Source organism: Solanum dulcamara, chromosome 3 (genome assembly GCF_947179165.1).
Source record: "Solanum dulcamara chromosome 3, daSolDulc1.2, whole genome shotgun sequence".
Taxonomy (NCBI): domain Eukaryota; kingdom Viridiplantae; phylum Streptophyta; class Magnoliopsida; order Solanales; family Solanaceae; genus Solanum; species Solanum dulcamara.
The window spans coordinates 3,580,086-3,599,572 of NC_077239.1; the positions used below are offsets into that span (position 1 = coordinate 3,580,086).

Here is a 19,487-nt window from a genome sequence, read left to right on the forward strand (position 1 = left end):
AATTTATCAAAGCATAAATATAATCTAGGCAAAGATTATTTAGCTATGCATGGCTAGTAAATACAGCAACATGGCTCTGATACCATAAAACGGATCGTAGATACTGTAAGTAAATATTGAGTACAACAGAGTAGACTTACTGGAATAACAGAGCTGAATGATTTATTGATAAAGCGAAAGCATTACAAACATGATTACAGATGAGCAAGACTAAGAGAAATTTGTAGTGTAAATTTTCTGATGCCTTGTAATGAAATGATAATCCAAAAGGCCTTCTTCTGATTAGCTGCTGCGGATTACCTTATCTTTAGGAGGGGTCCATTGGTTGGTGGACGTCTATCTTCAGGGGTCCACTTCTTTTGAGTGGTCAAAAGCTTGTCGGGAGCTTGCCTTCTTTTCCGAATAAGTTAAATAACTTTCGGTGTAGTGGGGTCCATTCTGATTAAATCAAAAGATATTCCATCTCTTTTAGAGATTCATCTTTTCTTCCATAATAATTCTGATACTTTGTATCTCTATTTGGAAGACTAATTATTCCGTGTTTTAAAACACTCAATTAGGATTTTAATCAAATGGATTTAGATAGGCCCTGACAATTCCTTTGGGATTTAACATGTCCCCATTGTCGTCACTTTGAGATGAGGCTTCTTCAAGAAGCTGAAGGACTTCGTCTTCATTACTATTTTCCAATTCTGATAAAGCCTTTTCCTCTAATTTTTATAGTGCACAAATAGGCACTTGAACTATCCATTTCTTAAACAAAAAAAACAAGTGAATTCAATAGCCAAAATGTGTGATATACAACCGCTCCCACATGAATTTTTGAATCACTCAGTGGCTGCTACGTAATTAAAAAATTTACATGTATTTTACAATTAAAAAAAGAAATTAAATAAAATGGGATTTTGATTTGAATAAATAAATAAATATATTTATATATATATATAAGAGATTCATTAAGGATAAAATTGTCATTTCTGCTTTTTTTTACAGTTGTGGGCCTCGAAAATTACATTTGATGCACTTGCATTACATCTCAATCACGCATTTTGTGAGGTTGGATTCGCGCGTTTTTTTGTTTAAAAAAGGGATAATTGAAGTGCATATTTGTGCATTATGAAAGTTGGAGCTCGTACTTAAAATTTGAAGTCAAGTTTAGGGGTCAATTTATTTATTATGCCTTTAATTTAATTAGTGTATTACTTTTTCAAAATTATGAAATCTGCTTTAAATTTGGCCTTTAGTTTTAAATTTATATCCTTTTAGTTGTAGATTTATTATTTTGAATGTCGTTAATATTTATGTAAACTTTAAAACTAAGTTGATCCGATACAGTCCAACATAAAATTGGTGTATCTACCAAACTATGAAACTTCTACGGTTTCACTGCCCCAATCTGAAACTTCTAGCCATGTGATTTCAGATGATAATGCTGAGAAAGCAATACAACAAATCTGGATTAATCGACCTGATGGATTGCAGAGGATGGTTAAACAAATCTGACTTATGCTTGAAACATTATCATAAAAATAGATTCAAATTGAACTTCAACAAGCTTATGCACTTTGCGGTACTTGCAGAAATATTTCATATAATGCGATTGCCCGATACTGGCATTTTAATGTCATCAAGCTATACTATAGTTATTACTAGGTAATGCAACATTTGTATTTTATTAGTTATATCTCCTAAAACGCTCCATCTTTCGTTATCGAGTATGAAACTACCACCTAGATTGCACCTACAACTTCTTCTATGAGGTCCTCTATCAACAATTCCTCAATGTCCTTAACTATCAGATCCATGTCATCCTTGAGTTCTAGCCAATGCATCTCTTCCACAACGTTAGCAGGTGTGTCTGCGTTTGCAGGTTCTTCTTGGCTTCTCAGCAGTTGATGCAGAATGTTTTTCATCCCATAAGTCTGCCACTTCCAGTTAATACCCTCTATTGGCTTCACCCAAGGGCAAGGATCGACGTACTTCCTAAGAATCTCCAGTAGACACAAGTTTATACGGTCAAACAGCAGCCTCCTTTCGTACCTTGGTTCAGTTGTTTCATCGATGTACTTCTTCTCAAGATTGTCGAAAATCCAGGGACTCAAAGGACACTCCAGAGTGTGGCAAGATGTTACGAATGTATCAGGGTCGGATGCCTTCAACCCAGAGTCAGTTAGCACATCCAATATGTAAGAAGATTGCCAGCTTTGGGACCTTAAACTACAATTGTCTTCAAAGGACTCAACCTCGTCATCACTTACTACTACATCAGCATAAGGCTCTGACTCCATCTTGAGGAGCTTCAGTTGCATCCGAAGCCCTGGTGAGAACAGAAGTATGTAAATACATAATTTGACAAACATAATGTACTAAAACTTCATAATAACAACAGCAACAACAACACGCAATAATACTCCAATAATGATAAGAACGTCAATAAGGGCTCAAATACTAGAGCTGTCATCAAGCAAAGCACTTCGATTGCAGAAGAGATCAGAAGTAATATGTCGCAAATAATTGTTTAACATCGTCAAGAAATCACACTTACCATTAAGTTCAGCACTGACTCTCTCAAAGCATTCTGAACCGGAAGACGCATCTTCTGTAAAAGGAACCTCCAAAACAGAAGGTGGACTAGGATGATCAGCCTCCTTGGAGCTTACTGATGATTCAGGTTCAGGTACAGGATACTCCAAAACAGAAAGAGGACTAGGATGATCAGCCTCCTTGGAGCTTGATGATTCAGGTTCAAGTGCAGGATACTCCAAAACAACAGAAGCTGCTGCAGATGATGGTGGTGATGGTTCTGGAAGTGCTTCCTACATAACAGAAAGCTCCACAATAAGATAAGTATGACTTGAAACTCTTGAAAACATAGGTAGAGATGTATCGTAAACATATACTCCCTCTGTCTCATTTTATGTGCCACCCTTTCCTTTTTAGTACGTCCTAATAAGAATGTCACCTTACTATAATTAGAAACAATTCAGCTTTAAAAATTCATTTTTATCCTTAATAAAATGATTTACAACCACACAAATATCTAAGGATTGTTTTAGACCACAAATTTCAAAAGTCTTCCCTTTTTTCTTAAACACAGTGCCAAGTCAAACAGTGCCACATAAAATGGGACGAGGGGAGTAACTAATAAATCCTTGGTATTTTAAAGACCTAATTATCAAACTCTGCAGTCTGCCAACCCCTTTTGGTGCAAGCTCAGTGCTCACTGAAGCAACTAATGAAACTGTCCATCTCATTGTAAACACCGTAGAAACAAAAAGCAGACATCCTTTTACTCCAAGGATTAACCATTCATCTATTTCCATAGAACATAACAGTAGGCAAATTTTACCCCAAAAAGTATGTTTTGAGTGCCATTATTACACGTGCATTCAGCACAACGAGCATATGCAGTGCGTGACATTTTATTACATGTGCATTTGGTACACTTTACATACCATACCAGCAAGACAAGCTTTTCAAATTGATCCAAGCAAGAAAGGTTCTGCATGAAGTTAATAGGCAAGATGGTAACCACAGTATATAAAGTTACTTCTTGATGAATTAGTATTATGCAATGGCAAAGAAAAAGAGGCAGCTAACACGCAGTTCAGAAAAAATACAAAAGATGCAAATGCTTTACACATGAAAGCTGATGCAGAGAAAGCCATCTAACTACCATCCTCTCACAATGATAAACTTAAAAAACAGAATGTCTCACAGACTAAAGCGGAAGGCAGGTGTATCAATTCCTTCTAGAACAATGAAACAAAAATCTACCATATATAGTCATTGCTTAATACTATCAGAGTAGTCAACTAGAAATTCTCGAAAAGCACATCATTATGAAATTTTCCAGCTAGAACCCATAAATTTTCTGTCTCAATATTACTGAATAGGGAAGATGCACTTAGTGCTGGCCATGCTACTTAACCAAGTAGTCATTGTGGCCATTTCTGAAAGCAGTAATGTCAGAGGAATGGGTGCCAAATGAGGAAACTTCACCAACAATCACTGCAACATTTTTATGAAGATTCTAAAACACTACTAGCAAACTTATCGTCAAACCAAAAGCACATCAGTTACCAAGTCAAAGTCAAGATAAACAAGGCAGTCCAACAGGTCTACAGCTAGTGAGAAAGAACAAAAGTAATATGCCCACTATGCTTAAATGGATATACATGTGAAATTACACAAAATGCAAAACATCTACAAGAGAACTAACAAACCTGTAGAATTGACACCTCTTGGTTAAGAGGAGAAGCACTGCCACATTCCGCAGGTAGCTTCCGAAGCATCTCAACAGAATATTCTGAAGACAGGGTAATACTCTCGGTTTCAGCATCATCTGAAGCATTAGTATAACTCAAGCCATCTGCAGTAGGCACATGAGAAGCTAAAGACAGCTTCTCAGATAGGTTCTCTTCTAGGTTCATATCAATTCTCTGGCGTAGCTTGCCTTTTGACGAGTAGTCACTACCAAGTCGACAGGAATGCAGCTTCTTTTTGCTGGATCTAGAGTCTTTGGATAAGAATTCATCTCTCAAATTCAGCATACCATCCAATGACCTACTTCTGCGATGATTTACAGGCTCTTTGGAAATTGAGTGTTGCTTATTAGAAAAAACTTCCCGCCGTGCTCTGGTTCTATGCTTTTTGCTGCAAAAAGGTGGAGAAGTTGATCTGTATCCTGATGAATCATTAATGCATACATCCTTCCAGCCATCTCTGCTACTAATACCCAACGGGAAATCCCATTCAGTAGTTCTTTTCCTGCCACCAGGTTCGTTAGTGGCTTCTTCAACGTGCACCATGGTATCACAATTCGTTCCCCCATCAGGTAACGAAAGCATTTCACCAAGTGTACTACTCTTACCAGCCATTTCAAAGTCCTGATAATATTGAGTCATCTTCCACCTCTCAGACAACCTCTTCTTTGCCTCCCTGCCCACTGATGATTCAGAACCTAGAGATGAAGATTTTTTCAGATTACCCCTACAAGATGACTTCCTACCAGACAAAGTTGTAATGTCTGACTCACCGGTCGAATCACTTTCATAAACATCACAAGAACTTTCATCTCCAGCATATCCTTTAACACCAGAACCTCTAAAATATGCATCCCTACCATCAAAAGGCCCAAAAGAGTCTCGCATCCGCCTCGTAATTTCCCTTGCAATATCTCTTGCTTCATTTGACTTGGGCCTTGAGATCCCCATATTCTTGGATGAATTCTTCTCTTCCTCTGCTCCGGCTCCCCCAGGTGAAGCACGATGATATTGTGCATGCTTCCTCACGTCAGGGTGATATGGAACAGAAGTAAGATCATTTTGTGTTATCCCAAGGTTTGGCTTCAGAACAACAATTCTTGTTGGTAGAATGTTTTCCTCCTTTCCTTCAGAAAGAACCGGAGAGGACTTTTGGGAATTATGTCCACTATGACGATGCTGTGACTGGAGTAAGAGACCATCAAGGCGCTCTTTCTGCAAGCTGATGCTTTGTTTACATGAACCGCCTCTAACAGATTTGGAGGATTTGGCACTGCCTTCATATTTCACAGAATTTGATGGCTTTAAAACTGCTATGTGACTGCACGTAGAACTAGCAGTGTCAACTTGCAGATCCTGCAAGTGCTTCACAAACAAGGAATCTGGTTCCTGAAGATACTTTAACAATAATTCCTTATTTGAATCAAGCGCCTCAAGAGTGTCATTAAATTCTTTTGAGTTCTGAAACCTTTCATCAGTTGAAAGACGTTTTGCATCCATAAACTTCTGTTGTATAAGTGCCATATCAGAAGTCGCATATCTTCCAGTTTCATTCCATCTTGATGAATGACGACGGTTGGCAACATGTGATGCTTCCAAATCCTCATACACATCCTTGAATTCTTGGTGCTCCATGGAGCTTCTTTTACTTGATTGTTCATCGAATAGTTGCTTCCTCCTTCTTGGATCTATCTGCTCATTTCTATGTTGGCAGCTGTCTGAAAACCTTCTCTGTTGTCTACCAATATTCTGCGGAGATGGCATCCCTTCGAGACCCATTAATTTGGCAACAATGCTTGGCGGCCTTCTCTTTGATTCACCTTCTTTTGCCATTTCTTCTGCAAGTAACTTCTTAATTGGTGTCCCAGTTACTCGTTTGGAAGAGCTCTTCCCTAAATCAAGCATAATCTACAGATGGAAAATATTTAATGAATGTCAGTTAAAACTATTATTTAATGATGGATAATTAACCATAGTATGCTAATTTATATATACAAATTGGCTCACCATATCTCCCCTAGTAGTTTCATCACAGTAGGAACGAGAATTGAGATTCACTTTTGGTGTAGCAACCTGTTTCTGAACTAGTTTACTTCCTGGACATGGGATCAATTAACAATGTCAATACTCACTTTTCATACCATAATAAAATTTCTAAAATGCTCATATAGTTATGGAAGGTTAGGGGAATCTTAGTAGATCAATTGGTTGGCTACCTGAATTTTCACATTGTTAGTAGATCAATTGGTTGGCTACCTGAATTTTCACATTGTTGGTGAGGACTCGATTCTCTACTTTCGGTTAAACAAAACACCTTTAAGTGAATCAACCCATGGCTTATATCATAATGATAAGAAAACAAAAACAAAATGATGATGTTGCCACTACATAAAGGGCCTAATCATTCAAGCAAATGCAGCTTAACTTTAACTAAAGTAATAATTAAATGTACCATTTCATATTCGAAAAATAGAAAAAATTGAAATTTAAAAAAAAAAAACGAAGTAAAAAATTTGAAAGAGAAATTAAAAAAAAAATGAAAGAGTCAATTACTTCCAAATAATCAAATTTTGCTTGCTAAATTAAAAACTAAAAAATGGCATTATATAAGACAGAGAAGATCTTTTTTGAAATAAAATTATTATCATCAGAAAAAATTATCAAAATGTGAATTTAATTTCTTTTTTCGTTCATTCAAAAAATTTAGCTAATCAAAGAAGCAGCACTGATAATTCTAACAAACAGTGAGCATTCAAATCTTCATTGCTTCACAAAAATTCATCGAGAGAGAGAAAAAGAGAGAGAGAGAGAGAGAGAGAGAGAGAGAGATAACCTTCCATAATTCCGGAAGCACTCCTAGACTTCCTGTGACGACTTTTCTCCATTGTTTTTTCAAATTATACCTCCACAGACAACAACGCAACAAAAAGCAAAAAGCAAAAAGGATTTTGAAAAAGAGGAGAGAGGGAAGGTAAGAAGAAGAAAAAAAGCCTAATCAGATCGTAAATCTCGGAAAAAAGCAACAACAAACAACCTCGAAACTCATCACCAGCTCCATCTCAAAAACTCAAACAAACCATTAAAAAAAACTCAAAAACCCTAGCTCTGTAGAAGAATGTTCTTCAGAACTCCGTCATTTTTGAAAAAGAGAGACAGAGAGGGGCTGATGAATGGATCACATTATAGAGAGAGAAACGGTATATACGTATAGAGAGAGAAACAGTAACAGAGATAGAGAGAGGTGGTCGACATTAATGAGCTTTTGAGAGAGAGAGAGAGAGAGATTTTTGAATTGGAAAAAAGAGAGATTTGAAATGAGGGAAAAATAAGGACAAAAAGGTGAATACAGTGAGGGAATTTTGAACCGGACCCACTTTCTCTACTATTGTAGTAGTGTAGTAGAGAGAGAGTGTCCTAATTGCCAATATGGATCGTGGTGCGGTGATAAAACTGTTTCATCCTTAATTAGAGGTATTGGATTTAAGCTTAGAGTATAAAAAAATCTTGTTGGAGTGTCATTTCTGAATGGACCCTGCAATGCGCAATTCAAATTTAGTCAGGGTTCCACGGACTTCGAACACCGAGTGAGAAACAAAAAAAAAGTGTCATGACCAACCTCAGTTGCGGTACACTAGTAAAACTACTTCATTTTTAATTAGAGATTTTAGGTTCAAGTAAATTTTATTGAGAGTATCATTCTTAAATGGGTCCTGCAATGTGCGAGTCGAATTCAATCGGAGCTCCAATATAAATTTCGGACACCAGATAAAAAGCCTTCGAGCCTTAGATATAGAGAAATCTTGTTAGGAGCGTTATCCCCGAATGAACTCTGTAGCATGCGATTCGAATTTATCAGGACTCGATGCGGACTTCAAACATCGAATGAAAAAAAAATGTGTATGGGGGAGTTTGTTGAGACCTATGTGCTAAGTTTGGATCGTCACTTAACTGCGGGCTCTGAACACCGGTAGAAAATAAAAAATAAAAAAAGTGTAGTGGGGTGGATGGTGGAGGGTGGGTGTAGTGGGATCTACGTGGTAAGTTTGGACACCACGTCATTTAACTGTAGACTTCGGACACCAGGTGGAAAATTAAAAAAAAAATATGTAGTGGGGGAGTGATGGGTTTAATGGGACCTACGTGCTAAGGTTGGACGCCACGTCACTTGATTGGCGCTGTTGCCATGACTTGAAGGGCAGTATTTATTTCAGAAAATAACTTGTCACATGTTTCGTTTATTATAAACTTTGTTTATACTGTATTTAGTGAAAGTGTTTAGTACATTTTTATAATGAGTTTAGATAATAATAATAATATATTGAGTATAATTTTAGACGGTAGGATTTGGAAAATATAGGTGTACATAGACTTTAATTCTATTATAAAGATAGTGAAATTATTTTTAATAAATCATCAACTCAATAAAAGTATTTTGAAAAAGAAAACAACTCGTAACAAAATATTATGACAAAGCATCATGCACGATAACTATATAGAAAGACCAAATTTCATTATTTAAATTATTTGTATATGCAACACATGTCAACTTATTTTCTCTTTAAAGTCAAGCTCTTTTTATAATAAACTTGTTTATAGCGTCTTATGTGAAACTTCCACAAAGTTAAAAGTGTCTTATTTTTTAATAAAAAATTAGATAACAGTAACAATAACAATAACAACATATTCAATATAATTTTATAAAGTAATATTTTTGGAAGAATAAGTGTACGTCGAACGTCTATTCTAAAAATAGTAAAATTATCTATGATAGACCATCAACTTGAAAGCATTTCAAAAAAGAAAATAACATATATAAATAAATCACAACATAATATTATAAAAAGAACATGACAAAACATCATGCACGATAACTATATAAAAAAAAATCAAATTTCATTATTCTATTATGCACTTAATTAAACAGTTGTTTAATTTGTCATAAGGTCCTCCATGCATTTATTTAAACAATTTGTTTATATATGGAACAAATGGCAATTTATTTTCCCTTTAAAGCCAAGTTTTTATTATAACAAACTTTGGGAGACAATACTACTGTGCTTTAAAGGAACATTCCTATTACAGTAATTGTCAATTTCAAATTTCAAATACATCAAAGTGGTTAAAAGCATTTAATTTTTAGTTTTGACCAATTGAATGCAGTAATAATAATAATAATAATAATAAGATAACTTCCTAATGATAATTCAAATGTTAATATTTAAAGTTTTCAAGCTTTTCAAAAAATGTAAGTCCTTAGTAGATAATTTTGGTGAGGCTTGAAATTTTTACCGGACGTAAATAAGCTTTGAACTACTTTGAATATCAAGTAATTATTATTCTATTAAAATAACTTTTTCCTATTGTTTTTATAAAATTCTCATTTTTCAGACGACTTCATTATTAGAATTTAAATCAATAATAAATGTATTTATTTGATTACTAATTAATCTAAAGTGATTTTATATAAATGTTTCAAGTCTTCGAGGTTTCCAAAAAAGAAAAACTTTAGTAAATAATTTTGATCACACTTAAAAAATTTATTACTTAATCGAGCTTTGAGCTATTTTAGGTATCGAATAATTATTGGCCTACTAAAAATGGTTTTGGTCAATTCTCTCAATAAAATTTCAATTAATACTATAATTTTTGAACGACTTTATTGTCAGGACGCGAATCAATAACAGGTATATTTATTTGATCACTAGTTAATCTAAAGTAACCATGTATAAATGTTTTAAGTGTTCGAGATTTTCAAAAAAATGAAAGCCCTTGATAAATATTCTGATAACGCTTAAAATTTTTACTACATAATCGAGCTTTGAACTACTTTGAGTATCAAAAAATTAAAATCATACTAAAGTGATTTTGTATGTTTCTCTCCGTAAAATTTCAACTAATATTGTCACTTTTCGGACGATTTGATTATCAGGTCGCGAAATAATAATAAATGTATGTATTCGACACTAGTTAATCTAAAGTAATCTTATGTAAATGCTTAAAATTTTCGAGGATTTGAAAATGGAATTCCTTAATAAATAATTTTGGTAATGCTTAAATTTTTTGCTGCGTAATTGCATTTAAACTATTTAGGTATCGAGTAATTATTGTCCTACTAAAATGATTTGTCCAATTCTCTCAATAACATTTTAATTAATATTGTCATTTTTCGGACAACTTTATTATCAGGATGTGATTCAGTAATAAATTTATCTATCTGATCACTTATTAATCTAAAGTAATCTTAGATAAATGTTTATAGTCTACGAACTTTATAAAAATAGAAGTCCTTCATAAAGAATATTGGTAATGCTTAAAAATTTTGCGACGTATTTTTAACAACTTTAGATATCGAGTAATTATTATCCTACTAAAATAGTTTTGTCCGATTCTCTCAATAAAAATTCAACTAATTATATTGTCATGTTCAGACGACTTCATTATAAGGACGCGAAGAAATAGTAAATACATTTATACGATCACTAGTTAATCTAATAACCCTATTTAAATGCTTAAAGTACTCGAGCTTTTTAAAAAATAAAAGTCCTTGATGGATAATTTTGATAACGAATAAAATTTTTACTATGTAACCGAGCTTTGAACTACTTTGACTATCGAGTAATTATTATCTTACTAAAATGATTTTGTCTGATTCTTTCTATAAAATTTCAATTAAATATTGTTATTTTTCGAGCGATTTCATTATCAAAACACGAATTAATAATAAATGTGTTTATCTAATCACTAGTTAATCCAAAGTAATCTTACATAAATGCTTAAGGTCTTCAAGGTTTTCAAAAATGAAAGTACTTAATACATACGTTTAAAATTTTTACATACGTAATCGAGTTTTAAACTACTTTAGGCATCGAGTAATTATTGTGCTAATAAATGGGTTTGTTTGATTCTCTCAATAACATTCTAACTAGTATTATCGTTTGTTGAACGACTTTATTATCAGAATGTGAATCAATAATAAATAAATAATATATATATATATATATATGATCACTAGTTAATCGAAAGTAATTTAATGTAAATGATAAAAATCTTTGAGCTTTTTAAAAAATGAAAATCCTTAATAAATAATTTTGATAACACTTAAAAACGTTACTATTTAATTAAACTTTGAACTACTTTAGGTATCGAGTAATTATTACTCTACTAATAAAATGGTTCTGTTCGATTTTCTCAACAAAATTCCAACTAATATTGTCACTTTTTGGATGATTTCATTTTTAGGACACAACAATAATAAATATATTTATATGATCACTAGTTTGTTTGTTTTTTCATTTTTTTGTATATGATCAATAGTTAATCTAAAGTAATTCTATTTAAAGTCTTCGAGCTTTTCAAAAATTGAAAGTCCCTGATAAAATATTTTTTGGTAATGCTTAGTTATTATTTTTTGCTTCTATTATTTTTTAAGCTTCCTCCCATATTTCCCTTTCTATTAATTTTTTTATGATCAAGTAACATATGGTCCTCATTCCTCAATAAGCAAAGTTGGTAGTTCAAGACTTCATAAACTTACTTTTTTTTAAAAAAAAACATTTTTAAGGATTATTGGAATTGTTTAAATATAGTTGGTGAAACCAGAATGTTGAATGGTAAAAGCTAAGTAGAATCATATATTGTAACCAACAAAAAAAAAGAGAGAAAATGAAGTAGAAGCAAATACTAATTTCTTAACTTTTTCCACACCCCACTCTCCAAAAATAAAAATAAAAATTCTTAGCTTAAAAGTAAATTGGAATAATCTAGAACACAAGAAATTGTGAAAGTACTTTTTCTACCAATTTATATCAAATCAATGGATATATAACATGTGTTAATTAATGTATACATTTATTTTATTAATTCACTTAATTATAATAAATTGTATATGTTTAATATAAATCGTTACGAGTAAGTATTTACCCAACTCAAAATGTGAGTTGAATTTCTAGCTTTGGTGGAAGACATCAAAATTTTGTAAATTCAGTGATGAACAGTTTCAACTTGATAATTTTTTAAAAAATTAGAATTAGAAATTTAAATTGCTATAGTTTTTATGAAAAAGTTCAAATATGCCTAAATAATGCGAAATTGAGTGAATTTATCCGTCGTTATTACATTGCCACAAATATATTTCTGTCGTTTAATACTTTGTTCATTCATACCTACAATGACGGGCTAATTGGTGGCCAGGGGCACGAATGAACCAAGTATCGAACGATGAAGATATTTTGTACCAAAGTATTAACGACAGACAAATTTAGTCAATTTCGTATAATTTAAAGGCATATTTGGACCTTTTCCATTCATTAAAAAGACACTTCTCATTATTGCTTTATATAATTTTTAAATTTAAAAAAAAATAATCTAAATTCAAACTAACAAGAATCAAAGATTGCATGTGAACATATTTTTTAAAATGTATTAATAAAACATGTATAGTATATATATACAACCGGCCTATATATATATTTGAACGAAAAAAATCGAAAGTTTAAAGAAAAAATTAATGTTTCAAAAGGACCATATATTTAGGTTTTTGTATATTCTAAAGCTATCAACTTTAATACAATAATCATTAATTAATTGCGACTTCTTGTAGTGCTTTTGAAAAAGAAAGCTTATATAATATAAACGTCAATTTCATTTTATTCTTCTTGTCCTACTTAATTAATACTGTTCATGAAATTTACCTAATTTTATAATAAGTTCAATAGAATTAGATTGATGATAATATTTAGTCAACTTGACCACCAAACGACAATATTAGCTACTATTTCTCTCATTATTTTTTTCTCTACATTCGTGCATTTTATTGGATTTTTATAACGTTGTAATTTACCTTTTTAAATATTATTTTTAATTATAATAAATGTGATTTTATATGTTTATACGTTTTTTCAAGCGGCATACACATGATTTTTTATAAGTGATGTCCTTATATAAAGAAGTGATTCGCCCTTGATTTTAAGTATATAATTAATGATAAATATTATCTTAAGAAATTATATTATTAATAGTTGTATAAAATGATCAAATATTAAAATATGTCGAGCCTTGAGAGAATTATTTTTATTTCTTCTTTTTTTTTCTTTGATGGACATGATGTAACTTTTTTGGAATTGATAGGTGCATGTGGAGAAGAAATGTGAGAAAGATGGAGTAGTATGGGGGTGGGGGTGGACTGGTGGAGAGCTAATATACGAATTATTGGTTCGACAGAATCTGATAATTTTGATTAAAATTTTATATTTGTCTTAAAAAGTCTATTGAATAGTAATTTAGAACTCAGTAATTCAAATAGATCAGCTAAAATCTCAAATTCACAAATTTTAAATTCTGATTTCACCCATATCGGAAGGGGGTCGATAAGACAAGGTGAATTTGCCTAATTGGAGCCAAACACCAAATCTCTTTGGAGTGATTTTTTTTTAAAGAAAATGACATTTGAAAAAAACATAAAACATTGATATGGAATCTTCATCTTTGAAAAATTTCACTCTATGAAAACGGCTAATCCTATGGAGGCCTACTTAACCTCTAGGTTTTCTTGTCTCTTAATAATAATTTAGTGGTACTTTCTAGTTTCTACTATACAAATCGTTTGGTTCGATGATAAACTATACAAAAATTATAATATATGAATTAGTAATATACGAGTTATTTTTGTTTGATTTATTGCACTAAAATTAAATCTATGAGATATCATTTAAAATATTCACTTATTTTTTAATTAAAAAATAATAAATTTATAATTATTGCGTACCGACTGTTTAGATAATTATACCAACAAGATTCAACTAAAGTAAGGAACTTTGTATTGTGACTGCTTCACTCTGGAATGTTATGGTCCATGAACTGAAATTCATTGTCATACCATATGTAAAGCGAATGGGCGCTATGTAGTGAGTCAGGTTTTGTATTGGGAGCGTAAAGAAACAAGAAAATGATTCATTTGAATATATCGATGAGTTTTTAATTCAACCCTAAAAATGAAAAAAATCATTTGAATAATGTTTGTTGAATAGAGTTATCTGATATCTGTTGCTGATAAAAAATGATATATTTCGTAAAATTACTCAAGATGTGCACATGCTGATCCGACGACTTACATATAGTATTATTTGCTTATGTGCAAGATGGTACTTTAGGATTAGATGGTGAGTGAATGGCACCTCTTTTTCAGTGTGCATGAATGGTGAAGACAAGTCCATAAGGGAATCATTTGTATTCTCAAAGACACAAATTAAACCCATTATTTTCATCCCACCATAATAATGGTTGTCCCCATGCTTGTTGTTATTATTGTTATTATTATTATTATTATTATTATTTTTCCTTTTTTACTGTTATTGTTTTTTCATTAATTATTAGATCCCTTTGCAAGGCACCAAACGTTTGGTAAAGTGTGTAAAATAGTCAAAGTGAAAAAGGCTAAAAACATGCCACCAATGAGTTGCTTATATATATATATATATATATATATATATATATATATATATATATATAAATTACACTTGAAAAAACATCCAAATTGATACACTAGTAGTTTATCTTCAACTCTTTTCATTTATTGGACATGAAGTTAAAATTAATACTCCCCTGTATTAATGACACTTTTCATTTTTCTAGAATCAAAAAGTTTAATTAGTTTAATTTGAAATTTATACATAGAATCTTCAAAATTTTTGAAATGAAATTTATATATTTGTAAACTACGTAAAAAGTAATATAAGTCACAATAATTGACAATTCAAAATATTTAAAGGATGAAAAATTTATGATCAAAATAAACTTATTTGAATCTCGAAATCCGAAAGATGTCACATAAATTGAGACGGAAAAAAAATACTATTTTTTATGAGATTTTATAGAAGAGTTTAATTAACCACATAGTTTAAGAAAACTAGCTCTGTAGCTCATAAAGAAAGGGTGGTAAAAATCATATAAGGAGCTCAGAAACCGAGATGCCCCCTAATGTGGGACTCAACACTTCTCCATTGGTGTGGATATCTAAAACACAGACAATATAAGAAGGAGGTCCAATATCTTATGAAAAAAATAATGAATTGGGTTAGGCTTGAATTTGATATTATATATGATAAAAAAAATGAACATTAACCTAATTTAATTCTAGGCATAATATATAAATAGAATTTTAAATTTGGCTTCAAATTTTAAGTTGGACCTTCAACTTTCATAATGCACAAGTAGGCACTATAATTATCCACTCTTAATAGAAAAAATACGTGAATCCGACCTGACATAATACATGATCGGGACGCAATTCAGACGCGTCCGGAGTAAAATTCGAGGCCAACAACAGTAAAAAAAGAAGAAGCAGAAATGACACTTATGCCCTTAATGAATCCTTTTATATATATCCTTTATTTATTCAAATCAAAATCCCATTTTTTCCCCTCTTCTTTCTAATTCTATATTCAAGCTTTTTTTGCTCTTTTTTTTCACCATTTCTGATCTTTTTTAATGGAAATGGCTTCGAATTTTTTTTGTCATTGTGGAAAAAGAGCTATAATGAAGATGACCCATATGACCAAAGTTGTAAAAAGGAACGAATTTATAGTCGTGATCTCAAAAAGATTCTACAATCTATCAATAATAAATTTCAAAAGAAAAAAAAACTAACCATACCTGGACTAAATTGATGAAGAAGAAAAGGCAAACATCCAAGAATATCAATTGAAAGCACAAATCTTGAACAAATTTTCCTTTGATTTGCGAAGAAATTATATCTAGGGTTTGCGATTTTGAGAAAATAGTGAGTGAAAAGGTGAATTAGTTGGCTATTTTATTTTTAAATTTTAAAATCTACTTGTAAATTAATTGGCAGCCATTGAATAGATAATAAATCCATGTCACAGCGTTTGCCTTACGCGCATTTAAGCTACAAGTGTTAGAGTGTTTTTTTGTTTAAGCGTGAGATAGTTAAAGTGCCTACTAGTGCACTATGAAAGTTCAAGGTCCAACTAAAAATTTAAAGTCAAATTTAAAATCTTATTTATGTATTATGTCTTAATTTTAAAAGCAAGCTCATGATGAAAGAACCGTTCAAAATCATATAAAAAAAACAAGGATGACCCTAACGCCCATTGGTGTGGAATTCAATGGTTATAAATTGTCTTACTGAAGGTAAAAGAAGAATTGACATGTTTCTAGATTGACAAATTTTAAAAAATGAGATGCACATAAGAAAGTAAAAATTGTTATAAGATATAACTTATTTTCATATTATACATTCGTTTTTTTAAAGCTTGATATGACTTAACCCAAAAGACAAATTCGTACACGATATGTCAAAGCACATAATATATATTATATACCATTACCTTGGATTGTGACAATGTCTAAGTGATCGGATTCTTTGTATTATTTGTATGAACTTATTCGTTTGGTCCTATTGTCCCCTCATATCGAGTATATAAATATTACTTCCTTCATGTTTTGGTAGTTGTCATGTTTTTCGAGAGTTAATTTAACTAATTTTTAAAATTAAATTATATTACATTAATTTAATATTTTTAAAAATAAAATTAGATATTCAAAAACTATACGAAAAGTACTATATAAATTATAATTTTTTTCATATCAATATGATGAAAAAATACGTCTTAAAATATTGATCAAAATTCATATCGTTTAACTCTCAAACAAAAAAATACTATGACAACTAAAAAGGAACGAAGGGAGTATAACTGTGCTAATGATTTAGAGGTCCTATTTTTTCAATTGTGAAAAAGGTGAATTTCATTACAAAAAAAAATGTGACCACACTTTTTTTAGGTGGCATTCTATCGGGTGTTCGGTGTTTCATAACAGTCTAACTAATTCAGATTCGTGTTGCATAGCACTTATTTGGAGGAAGCACATTTCGTCAATAATTTTTTCATACTCAAGACTCAAAATCGAAATCTTTGATTAAAAGAGAAACAGTCTTATTTCGATGCTCAAACACTAAATTAAAAAACCCTAATTAAGAGGACTTTGAATTTGTCACTATTTACATAGAGTATCCTACGTGGCATATGCTACTCCTCCATTCCATATTAAATGAATTTTTGAGGAATTTTTTATTGTTCAAAATAATTAAATTGTTCAAAGTTTAAGATAGATGTTTGAATTTTTTTTTCATATTTGCCTTTTCATTTATTGTATATTTTTAGGAGATAAATCACACTACTTGCAAAGTTATATTAATGATTTTACAAAGGGCAATAGTGAAAAATATGGTTCAAATTATATTTTTAAGTGTTTTTCCTAATATGTGTGCATTGCCTCACAAATTCATTTAATATGGAATGTAGGAAGTAATTACTTAATTGTTTTTCCTGAGAGTGGTGTCAAGTTAATACAACTTCTTTAACACTGATGGAGCTGTTTAACTGAATAACTTTGACTTAAAGCAACAATTAAAAGATAAAAGTTAAAAAAAGAAAGAAGCAAATTGTCTTAATTATTAAAGTTTTGTTTGGTAGGTCCAATTCCACTTCTAATCAATAATACCCATAAATTAGGGTTTCATCAAGCAGCCACCCTTGCTAAAGGAATCAATTAATCTTCTAGATTAATTAAACCTAAATCATTCCATTGGTGATCACTTAGTACCACCAAAATAATGTTTAGAATATTAGGGAAAAAAGAGTTAAATTTATGTATTGGAGGAGTAAAAATATTACACACGCATATTCAACGATGTTCTATAGTCTTTTCGATATCTGATTGATTTGGATATGTGCATGGAAGTCTCATTTGGGAATAAAGCGCTTCATAATTATTAAATCAGAAAAAAATCATTTTGATTTGCTTGTTCCTGAAAATATTTTATGGTCTAGACGTCGTAGAGAATTGAGAATTTGATGGTCGGCGTGGCGATAGGCTTCGTTTCTACGACTACCTAATTCCCAGCCGTTGAAAGAATGAGCGAGAACGGTAAGGGGCGCACAAACAAAGAATGTCGTTGTGTGGGGATGCGGTTCGCCAAGCTGGGGCAAACTGCATCGGATAAAATACCAAGAAGATAGTAAAAGATAGTATTTATGTTTGTCCTAATTTACTGAAACTTAACCATCAATCCACTATATAGGCATATAGAAATGGACTACTTCCTCCGCTCCAATTTATATGTTGTTTTTTATGTTTAGTTTGTCTTAAACAGAATGACATATTTATATATTTGGTAACAATTTAAAATATTTATTTTATTCTTAATGAAATAATTTATAGTCACACAAATATCTATGACTTATGTTAAACCACGAATTTCAAAAATAAGTCTTTCTTTCCTAACACATAAATTGAAATGGAAAAGTAACATTTTAAACTTTTGCATGTTAAAGTTGATATCTTGCATAGTCACATTGTATTTTGTGATATTATAGAGGAATATAGATGGTAAACAAGCTTGATGAAGGTAAGGGCGGAGACAAGTAGGGCAAGGAAGTTTGAAATTATACACTTCTTTAAGCGAAAATATACAGTATTAAAATTATATATATATATATATATATATATATATATATATATAATAGATGCTGAGTTTCTATGATATTTCTGTATATTTAATTCTTCTCCCTTGAAAATTTTAGCGTTGAATTTTGATGATGCTTTTTTTGAGAATTGGTGTGTTTGTTGTGTAGATTTGTTGGATAGTCTTAGGAGTTCATCTACAAAATTTGAAGTCATTTTGGACACGTTTTAAAAAACATTGCAATATGTTCTGCATTTTTATACAAGATAGATACATTATTTATATATTGTTATATACTTTTGTACCATGTCGATATATTATTTATATAGATGTACAAATAAACAAATAAATCCCTAGATCCCACATTGTGGGATTATACTGGGTTTGTTGTTGTTGTAGATGTAAAAATAAATACTATATAATAAAAACAATAATTGTGTATGAATATTGTTGCAATTTCTTTATTTATAAAAAAAGAGAGTCCGGTGTACTAAAGCTCCCACTATGCGCGTGGTCCGGGGAAGGGTCTGACCACAAGGGTCTATTGTACGCAGCCTTACTTTGCATTTCTGCCAGAGGCTATTTTCAAGGCTTGATATAAAGTATTGTGTTGGACAACAAATTTTAAAAAAATTCCCAAGAAAAATGGGTTGATTTACTAAATAGATTTAGGTGAAATAATGATGATTTACTTCCAATAACTTTATATAATTATTGGAAGAAGTAAAAGTCTAATAATT

General features: G+C 31.3%; 1 protein-coding gene across 1 annotated transcript; it reads right to left on the reverse strand.

Moving 5' to 3' along the window:
* Window positions 1–1,518: 1,518 nt before the first annotated feature.
* On the reverse strand, window positions 1,519–7,571 carry LOC129882197 (uncharacterized). The gene is made up of 5 exons (XM_055956389.1): window positions 7,099–7,571; window positions 6,273–6,361; window positions 4,227–6,173; window positions 2,546–2,816; window positions 1,519–2,317 (listed from the first exon to the last, which is right to left on the reverse strand). The coding sequence occupies exons 1-5, from the start codon at window positions 7,148–7,150 to the stop codon at window positions 1,731–1,733; spliced, it is 2,946 nt and encodes a 981-aa protein (XP_055812364.1). The 5' UTR covers window positions 7,151–7,571; the 3' UTR covers window positions 1,519–1,730.
* Between the last annotated feature and the right edge of the window lie 11,916 nt (window positions 7,572–19,487).